At 40.6% G+C, this 10,832-nt stretch overlaps 1 protein-coding gene across 2 annotated transcripts in view; it reads right to left on the minus strand.

Annotated features, from left to right (window-relative positions):
- Window positions 1–4,951: 4,951 nt before the first annotated feature.
- Window positions 4,952–10,832, minus strand: part of rbm17 (RNA binding motif protein 17) — a 13,727-nt gene continuing 7,846 nt past the window's right edge. For both annotated transcript variants that reach the window (XM_080757559.1, XM_080757560.1), the window contains exons 10-13: window positions 10,050–10,123; window positions 9,459–9,557; window positions 8,270–8,342; window positions 4,952–5,330 (exon numbers count right to left, since the gene is read on the minus strand). In XM_080757559.1, the coding sequence (XP_080613685.1) occupies window positions 5,227–5,330; window positions 8,270–8,342; window positions 9,459–9,557; window positions 10,050–10,123 (350 nt within the window). In that variant the 3' untranslated portion in view covers window positions 4,952–5,226. The remainder of the gene's footprint in view (window positions 5,331–8,269; window positions 8,343–9,458; window positions 9,558–10,049; window positions 10,124–10,832) is intronic.

Here is a 10,832-nt window from a genome sequence, read left to right on the forward strand (position 1 = left end):
AGCCGGTATACTAATCTAACCGGCCGGTGTCCCAGATCCTCTATTTAACTGTCGTGTGCGAGCAGGAAACAACGTAACAGCGATGACGCGGCAGCTGTTCAGCCCCATCATTTACCACCTCACTGGCTCCACCCTGTGGTCGACGGTGGTATCCATAAAATTAAGCTTTACTATTGGTCCCATTGGGTTAAGGTTGTATCATGGTTATTTATTTTAACTGTCTGTCTGTCTGAATACCGTACGGTAACGCCGGTATAAAGATCGCCCGATAAGCAATTCAACGAGATAGATTGGACCATTTGCCTTTAAAAGCTATTCAGTTATTCAGAAATACACACCAGGCCTCCAAGAAAATAAATTGGCTTGCCTTACTTCAATGCACAAAAAAGTGCGAGGACATCAGTGCCAAACGGTAACCACCAGTGCACCGTGCACGTGCAGAATGGCACATTCACAACACTCAACAAAAGGGAGCGGTTGTGTAGGCTAGTTATATCCTAAAAAAAACCCCAATGTGCCTAGTACTTGAAGTTCTTGTGGTAGGCAACCGTAGGCAACTCGGCTTTTTAAACCAAACTACGCTTTGTATATTTGATGTCATTATTAGTCACCTCATTTGGCTGGTAGGATATGCAACTGCCTAACTTCAAACTAGCCATGACATTATGTAGACCTATACTAAATAAATCAATGAAAACCACAAAATTACCCCAAAAAAATCATACAGGACACTGGTTAAACATGCCATTTTGATATTGCAACGGGTCTATTTCGTACTGCGCTTTGTCTGTCTGCGTTTTTAAATTGAGTGTTTGGTGAGCCGTGACTCGTGTGAGCACTAACCAGGCTGTGTGTGAGCACAGGATTCCAAAGACAATTCCACATCCCCTCTTCTTCTGGATGAAGGGCGAGGAGAGGTCAGGTCACACTGCCAAAGTAAACAGTCAACAGGTGGGGCTATAGAAACCCATCAATGTGTGGGAAATGGGAATGCAAATAGCCAGGTTGAGACTCAGAGACAGCGAGAACCGTCGCGTGATGACGATGGAAGGCGCACGTAGGCTAGCAGGGCCTACTACAACTACATTAATATGTAGCTCTCGCCTTGGCGCAGGCAGAGCCTGGCACACACGACGTTTGCCATCCTCGTGCGTGCACGCACACACAATTCAATGGGCTTTATTGGCATGATAAAACATACGTACGTGGCCAAAATAAAAAGTGGAACAAAAACACACACACAAAATTTAATTTAAATTACAGTATTTCAATTTCAATTATGTAACGCAGTTACATAAAAGGCCTACATAAAAAATGAATTATAACAAGAACTTAAAAGCATGTTTCTGTATACAACTAACAGTGTGCACAATGTTTGACATTTGCCTGGAATTAATTGTGTGCTTAAAAGGAGCAAGTATAGTTCACTTTTATGTTTATATAAATTATGAGACTTTTATTATACAAGCATCATGTTTTGACTCCAATATCCTAAAAGGGAATGTGTGATTCACAATGAGTAGGCAAAAAAACACCAGAGATTAACATTAGCCTCTCCTAAAGAGCAAGTATATGCCCACTTAAATGGAGAGTGAAAGCCGTTTGATATAGCTTACAAAGTACATACAATTAACCTATTTACAGAGCTGCATAAAATGTTTGTGGTGTAGGGTTACTGTGCCCACAGCTCAGGTCACTGGAACATGACATAGTAGGCTGCTATCCAAGACAGTTCATCTGTTGCAACAGATGTGTGTCAGATAGAAATACAAACACCCAGGCCACACTGTCCCAGCTTGTCCGCTTTAAGCTGTAAAGGCACTTTAGGTTAGGAGAAGTCCATTGCTGTTATCCCTACTGCAGGCCTACCCAGGGGGGTCCTTAATATGTGTGTGTGTGTGTGTGTGTGTGTGTGTGGGGGGGGGGGGGGGGGTCCCAGATTATTGTGTAACATTGTTTTCTCACCATAGCAAACAAACCAACATACAGTAACATTATACAGGATATCTGCACATTTCTGAAGTGATACATTTAGGACTTTAAGTAAAATATTACCTAAGAAAGAGGCAAAAAAATGGTGGAAAAAAAAGTCAATCTAGACATTCAATCTACACATTTTTAGCTTGTAGGTCGGCTGTTTTCACAATATTTACCTGTGGAAGCGAGTCAAACTAAAGCCTCAACTCCTACATTTGCAAGTGCATATTAGGACAAGGGGTTCCCAGCCTGATACCTCTTGGCCTTCGCTCACATCACACACACTGGTATATTTAGGTTAGAAGTGTGTTGCTGTGAGTTGTCAGCTGTCAGTTCCTGTGCACGGGCCGAGCATGCACTCTTACACGCCCACAGCATGCGCTCTGCCTCACCATCACGTCTGGGTTCCTAAACATAAACATGGTCCAACCTACAGGTCCTGTTGTTGACAACATCAACCCCACTGGCAAAGACTGAAACCTCAGACCCCTATTTGGACCTCAGGCTCAGAGACCTCCTATTGCCGTCGGATCAATCTTGTGGACGGTTTCTCAAATTTTACTTAGATCCTCAGACCCACACACCCGATAGGTCCAAAAATCTTAACCTCGAAGGGAAATTGTGTTGACAAATGTGATGACATACATTCTGGGGATATTAAGGGGCACTGAATGAAATATGGAGATCAGTGATTCAGTGCAGACCTGTTAGAAACTCGTCTATTAGTTCGCATTGCACAGTGCGCCATTTCCGAACGCGCCCTAAGTGTCTGCTTGATGCCTAGGCAGAGGTGGTGAAGGAGTGTAGCGGTGCTATGGATCCCCAAAGGTAGGTAGAGGGGGGGGGGGGGGGGTTATGGGCAGTGGTTGTGGGTAAGGAGGTAAGAATGGGTCTGGTCTACAGGTAGCTCTCCATCGCACTGACTTCGGCTGCGGTACGGGTTGGAAAGCATCTTTGGCCGAAAATCTGCTGTTGAATGGGTGGTGGGTACACGGTCACGTCAATCTGCTGTTGAATGGGTGGTGGGTACACGGTCACGTCAAGTCGCAAGTTTTAGGGAAGCATCAGATATATGAAAAGTGAAAACCTCAAAAAGGAAAATGCAATCAAGTTACTACCTTTACTTAAAATTCAGTTTTTAATATATTTCAGCATAGTGGTGGCCTTCCGTCTTTATACTGCCCAATTTTAGTCATTTTTGAACAGCTAGACATACAGCATATTTGGATTCAGCACCCCATAATACCCTTGGACAACATGTCATAAATTAACAGGATTTGCCATTAGCACTTAGTTCTGAAATTCTGCCTAATCATCTGCCTGCATGACTAGTGTGAATGTAAGCTGCGCCCCATACGCTGTCCCAATGAAACATATGTGAATTAAACCTGCTCCAGTTGGATGCCTCATGTAACATAACTGAATTAAACCTTCTCCAGTGGGATTAGTTATTCAATTTTCTTTTAGACCTCAAGCGACCCCCCTCCCCCCCTCAACCTTTTACATAATGTTGTATTATGTGCCTAGGGGCCTAGTGACAAAAGCACATCTACAAGCTTACATGCTTGTGGATAGGCTATTTTCACTATTTAAACATTTTATAATTCATGGAATTTCTTTGTTTTTCATTTAGCCCCACACAGGTTTGTCTTTAGTTCAAAGTTTGTTTAGTAAACGCATTGACAATAAAGGGAAAATGTATGTCATAATGTGTCGTTTACGTCATATTGTCTCTTTATTGTTAATGGCGTTTTACATCAACATTACATCACCTAATCAACATGAGTTAGGGCCATTTGCACCAAGAAAGAATAAGCCATAGTCTGGTTTAAATCAAGGTTTATCCATTAATCCAGTTGCACCAAACTTTAAACCTAGTTTTCACTAATCCGGTTTAGTTTGAAACCATCCTTTTAATCTTGGTTTTGTTTTTTTAATCTTGGTTTTAATTTTCACAGTAAACCTGGATTAATGTAAATCCTGTTGCACCACTACTTTAAACTTTGATTTAAGTATCAATAAGGGATTAATTCTAAACCAGCAGGAGAGGAGGTTTAAATGATATACATTGTCTGTTTCTTTGTCTTCAATAGTATACTGCTCCATTAACTGACATAATAAATGCTTTTCATGGCTAGTGAAGTTTGAGCCCCTGGCGCGCTGCGCCATGTTTGTTGTTGTTTGGGAAACTAACGGAGGAAGTGGTGGTGTGTGTGATCAACGGAACAGATCTATAAACCTACCACGCACCACGGAGTGACGATACGTCTGTTGTTTTTTTTAGCGAGCGAGACGGTTTTTATTATTATATATATTTTTGCTGCAGGCACTATAATTTAATTTAAACATTCTCAAACATGAATGAAATAGTAACGCTAATGATGCTCACGACTGCTGCTGTTTTTTACAGCACAAAACCAAGATGGCAGACACAACAAAGTTTAATCCATGAATGAATCACAGTTTAAAGTTTTAATCACAGTTTAATGGATTTTAATCACAGTTTAATGGATTTTAATCACAGGTTAAGGATTTAATCACAGATCTGTTAAGCAATGCTTAAAATTAAGTGGTGCAACACAACTCGAATTAAAATGAATCCTTGATCAACAAATCCCTGATTAACACTAAACTAGCTTTATTTAATCTTTCTTGGTGCAAACGACCCTTAGACTTTAATATATTAGCGCCCCTCACTTCACACAGGTGTGATTTTTATTCATGAAATTACTGTGGGTTAAAGTATTTGAATTTGTTTTGAATTCATGAAAAATATTGCTGTATTTTGTAAATGTAGGAAAATGTAGGGACCCATAAAATCCGAGCCAGTGTTTGGGAACCAGTGGCCTAGTAGGTACGTCACTGTTCTGCCTGGGTTATGCTAAGGAAGGAGGCCTGGGATCACTGTAGTCCAATGTGGAGTCTGCTGTTACATCAGACAGTTTCCTAGAGCAACGATGACTCAGAAATGAGAGCAAATTATGTAAATATTTATTTTTTACAGGAGAAAACTACAATTACATTTGCAGATCTACTGTTCATATACATCAAGGAAGCTATGATGGTAAGTTCATACCCTTGGTTTCTGTTGACATAAGCACTGTTGTTTTTGTAACAGCAAAATGTTAATATAATATAAAAAGGTTGGGGCTATTTACAAAAGGACACATAGTATGGCTACAGACATATGCACATCTGTGTGTGACGTGACAGTCAGTCTGTTAGGTTAGTTGGACCAAACAGGAATCCTCACACCTGTTCACCGAGGTCCAGTGCCCGGAACTTGTCCAGATTGTAGAAGCAGGCCTTGACAATACGGCCGCCGAAATACCGCCCATTCAGATCCACCACAGCTGAGACACACAGAGAGCGAGAGAGAGAACTCAACATTAAAGCCGGATTTATACTTGCAGGGTTCCCACACATTTTTACCAATGAATTTCCAAAGCTTTCCCAGAATATTTAACCTAATTTCCAGACCTATATAACAATAATTCAGCGCAATAATGAGTCTCTTACTCCTATGTGCAATGCCCAAAGTGTAGCAAAAATAAAGCATAGAATATATAATGGTATAATTCCATTCCAAATTTGTGCCAAATCTTTGCTACACCACCTATGATTCATAGGGCATAGATAGGATCGTGCAGCACGCTGTGAGCTTGTAGATCTGTTCTTTGTGTCACTTTCGGTACACAATAGGTTGCAATCACGCAGGCCCTTTGGCAAAAAACTACTTAAATAAATAGCCAAAAACAATGCATAGCCAAATATTTTTTCAGGAATCTTTATAAATTCCAGAACCCTTGATAAATTCCAAACCTTTTTTCTACTTTAAAATTTCCAGGAATTTCATGACCGTGGGAACCCACATGCTGGTGTGACGCGCATCGAAAATAGCCTACTGCCTCTACAAGCTCACATCACGTTGCTCTGCAAAATGTATGTGTGTAAGCAGTGGCCAACCATTAATTTCAAAGATGGTCAATGATATACCACGTCAACATATTTCAACCCTTCCTGGGATCGTTTGTGTCTGAACTGGACTCCAGTGTGCCTTTGAAGTGGAGATGGATGTACTAAACTACAATTCTGTGTATATGTTTCCATGAATTTATCAACAGAGCATCCCTGGTCATAAGTTCTCGTGACTTACAAGCAGAAAAGTCCCATATAACAGCTGTGTTTAACACTGCAGTTTTGAAGCAAGAACAAAAACATACAATGCATCAAAACATGCGACTGTGGCGGAAGATTGGGAGTGAATCGGCAGTTCTGATTGCAATGGGAAGTGCAGGGAGAAGAGTTTGGAGGAGGGTTTGTAGCGTTTGATCATACTTGCAAGATATGGTGGTGCCATACCTTTGGTTGCTTTGAATGCCAGCATCAGAGTTTTGTACTCTGTGCGGGCAGCGACCGGGAGCCAATGGAGGGAGCGGAGAAGGGGAGTGACATGTGAACCTGACTAAGAATCAACCTGGGGACCACCGTTGTGTTGGGTGGGGTGGGGGGATATGGGTGTGGAGTGGGGGAAACAGCTTGAAATGAAATATTGAGGGCTTCATTTAATCGGTTACTTTGAGGTGTTTTAAATCAAGCCCATAACAGCCATTATTTTGTTATTATATTGGTTATATGGGCACAATTCCTAATTATGGTGACTCAACCAGTCAATCCGGTACACTCTTGAAATCCTAGACATCCGTCTACCCAGTAAATTACAACATTGACGTTGTGTCAGCATACAACACTGGGTAATTTAGTGCACCGTTTCTCAACTAGTGGTCGATAAAATCAAATCTTCAATTTAATTTCCTACATTACTAAAAGCCTGGTAAGGGACCACATGCAATACCACCACAGACCACCAGTTGAAAACCTCTGCTATAGATGTAAAAACAAAAAATCCAGTTTGTCCATCTCTTTGTGCCTGTCGGTACTGGCACAGAAATCTCCCAAAATGTCATTAAACCACACCTTTAATGCAATTTGAAGATAATAAAAAAGAGACACTTCATCCTAAAACAATTTCATTAGTATGGGTGGATGGAGATTATTTCTGGCGCTAAAATGACAATATAATATTCTCTGGACAAAGCCTTCTACGTGTGTCCTCCTTTTCAGGAGTTGTGATATAGTTGCTTGCACTAGGGGATCAAAGTGTGCAGCAAGACCAGGCATGATGTAATACATTGGGGAGACAAGTTTCATGTATTTTCTGATTTGGGCCAACCCATTTAGAATGGGACCCACTTTAACCCACATTAACAGATTGCTTACACAATGGTGCAAGTTGCATAATTCACCCCAAGTTAAAGGACAACTTTAGTTTTTTTTCAACCAAGGTTCATGCTTTAGGTTGTAAGTAAAAGATGACTGTTAATCTTTTTTCATTTGCTGCTTTCTTTTGTTTGAGATTTTAGCTGTTTTTGACAGGGGGGCGGGGGCATTCAAACATGGGGCTAAATATGTATTTTTTTACAAGATGTTATAGCGATTTATTTTTTTATTATTTACTATAGTCCTATTAGACCCCAAGAAGTTATATTTGACCACAAAAGATCACGGGGTCTAGTGAATGTGTCAAACTGACATATTGAGCCTATGACACAGTGTGGCTCCCCCCCAGTAGGCTACCTTCACATCCAGTAGATCTTTTGTGGCCAGATGTAATTTATTGGGTTCTAGTATGGAATATAGAAAATAATAAAAAAATAAATTGCCATAATATTTTGTAAATAAAGATGTATTTAGCAACATGTTCGAATGTCCCCGCCCCCCTGTCAGAAATAGCTAAAATCGCTAAAACAAAAGAAAGCAGCAAATGAAAAAAACACTCATCTCTTACTTTCTTTAACAACCTAAAACATGAACCGTGGTAGAAAAAAACTAAAGTTGTCCTTTAAGTGACTCCTGTCCTGCGAGATGATTGCAATGTCTATAATATAGATAATTATTTGGTCCACAATCCCTTGGGTGTTTTTTTTGTCACTGTATATATTTGTACATACACGAGAACTTCCCTCCGCGATTTACGCAACCTATAACTACTAGGAGCGGTGAGCAGCCGGGGTCAAGTGTCTTGCTCTCAGGGACCTTCGGCTTCCCAGGCGGACTATCTAACCTTTCTGCTGTGGCCAGCCGCCAGATGGCAAAATGGCTGTTGTCCAATGTAGTGCACCGTCTGCTTCAAATAACCTGACTGACATTGTGGACCAGTTGGTGTCCTACCTGACACCAGGGTCTAAGTGTCTGGAGTAAGGGAGGGAAGGGGACTGAAGAAGATACTGACCTTTGATGGCCGACTCGACTCTCTCAAACTCCAGGAATATTCTCACAGCTTCTTCTTCTATCACCATAGCAATCTGCAGAGGGGATCATGCATGTTTGACTATTGGCTCAAGATGACCTCTCGTAGAAAATACAACAAAACAGGCTTTGTGAGGCCCTGTCCATACGTATGGATATAGCAATTAACAAACATCTTACTTTGTTAAGTTTCACTGAAACCGAGTGAAACACCCATCATAGCACTTGGAGGGTAGTCTATGACATTAGAACTAGGACATCAGGGAACTCCATTATGGGCACAAAAGACAGACACAGCGATATGTGCATTTTAAGTTTTGTAAAACCAAGATTCTGTGAACCTATATTATAGGTTCAGCCCGCTATGTGACCCTCACACACCTACCGTTTGTACTGATATGCCCATATACACACCGACCTGTATGGCATGTCTACTACGGTTGACATATTATGTGAAATGTAGTGGACTTCAGGACAATGTAGACATTCTTATATTAAAATAAATAAAGGGTTAGGATTACATTTAGATAGAATTAGATGTGAAGAAAATTAACTAAACCACAACCTGGAATATACAATTTTTGTTGGTTCTCATGAGGGTTACATTATCATTAGCCTTGTTTTAATTGTGGTGAAAACTGGTAGTGAACTTGGAAAACATTTTGTTGTTTTACAGAAATGTACAGGGACTCCAGACGGAAACTGGGACATCTGGTTACAATTTACAATTTACAATTTAGGCATTTAGCAGACGCTCTTAATCCAGAGCGATTTACATTAAGCAAGAACAAAAAGCATGGGAATACATCACATAAAGACATTTATCATGAAACATGCGTAGCTAAGAAAGTAACAGTGGAATATCTATAATGAAACTATACATATAAGCTATACATCTATACTACTATGCTACACATATGTACTATGACGTGCTATGACTACATACAATGCACTTATGCTGTCTACATAACATGCTATAAGTCTGTATCAAATGCTATCTAAGTCTACAGAATTGCTATCTAAGGGGGTGGGGTAAGTGCTATGGGCCATGATGGAGTCTGAAAAGGTGGGTTTTCAGACTACGGCAGAAGATTGGGAGTTACCATAGTATTCGTGTGAAACAGGGACTGAAACTAGCACATGATTGTGTCAAAACGTATGGATCGTCTCACCTCGAAGATGACACATTTGGTCACTTTGCCATATTTTTCACATTCCTCCTTGGTCTCCCCTTCCAAGTCTTCGTCCACTTCACCTCGACCTACCATGTTCTAAAATACGCGTGTGCCCCCCACACACACACACACACACACACACACACACACACACACACACGTGTTGTTTTTTTCTTTCAAAATGTAAAAAAAATAAAAAAGTATAGAATTTCTGTTTTTCTTTTGAGCACCATTTTCTGTAGCTTACACAGGATATCATATACTGTTTGACATGTTGAATTTATCTCACATTAACATTCAGCACACACCGGCAAATTACAGTGGATGAAAACAGAATCTCTGCCGCAGCTCATTAGCTGTTATGAGTTGATTTAGTTAATTTTTATCTTGATGATAATATGAAGATATAATAAAGGATTTCTTTAGAAATGTTCTGGAAAGTGAGACATTATGATAGTGCGCAATATGTTTAAAATCCTAGTTTTTAAATCTTTCGTGCCAGGTCCCTCCAAGGGGGACCTGGAATCTAGGTTGGGAACCATTGGCATATGGAATGTTTCATTTTATCATGAGCATGTCTAGACTTACCCGTAGCAACACAACCTTGGTGGGACACTTCAGGATCTCCGTCAGGGGGTTGGCCTCAGACTTCTTAGAGTCCACTGATTGTACATACAAAAGTGACAGGAAGGTCAAGAGAGTTCACAGCAGAATAATAACAATAGAAGCTACTGGCTAGCTGGACGAGAGAAGTGGGCTGTAGTTAGCAGTACACTAATTGTAGAACACTTTCCCTGCGATTCGCGCGTTGCCCGAGTTATGTTTTCATTGTTTAATCCACGTTTTGAATCAGTTTTAAGTCATACGGGCAATCTACCGGACAGAATGGGATACGAGACGCGTTTTGATGACGTCATCGCAAAAAGGTCCGTCGCTCCGGAGCACAAAGGGTTATGGGAAATTGAGTCCCTATCGTTTACAATGGGGCAGCCATTAAGCGCCCAGTCTGTTGTGATCGCCGCTATGGAATATCTTTGAACACTACAACAAGCGATTACACCGTTTTAAAGTGGATTTTCATGACAAGCAGTTCAGTGGTCGGTGCAGTGGCTGTTCAAAGGTAACTTTATACTTAGGCAGTCTAGCAGTTAGCAGTTAACCCGTTTTATCCATGGTATCCCAATTTTGGGCATGTCATCATAGGCAAAGGCTTTCAAGAATGTTCTAAACAATTTAAACTATTTCACAATTCCAAACATCATTTTTTTTTAGCAGATATTCAAGTTTGTGGTTTGTAGATAGGCCATTTTCATTGTTTGTCATACAAAAAGCACAGGACTTAAGTGGTACCACCAACAAACTGCGATGATA

The sequence above is a fragment of the Protomyctophum bolini genome (genome assembly GCF_963924005.1).
Source record: "Protomyctophum bolini genome assembly, chromosome: 23".
Taxonomy (NCBI): Eukaryota; Metazoa; Chordata; class Actinopteri; order Myctophiformes; family Myctophidae; genus Protomyctophum; species Protomyctophum bolini.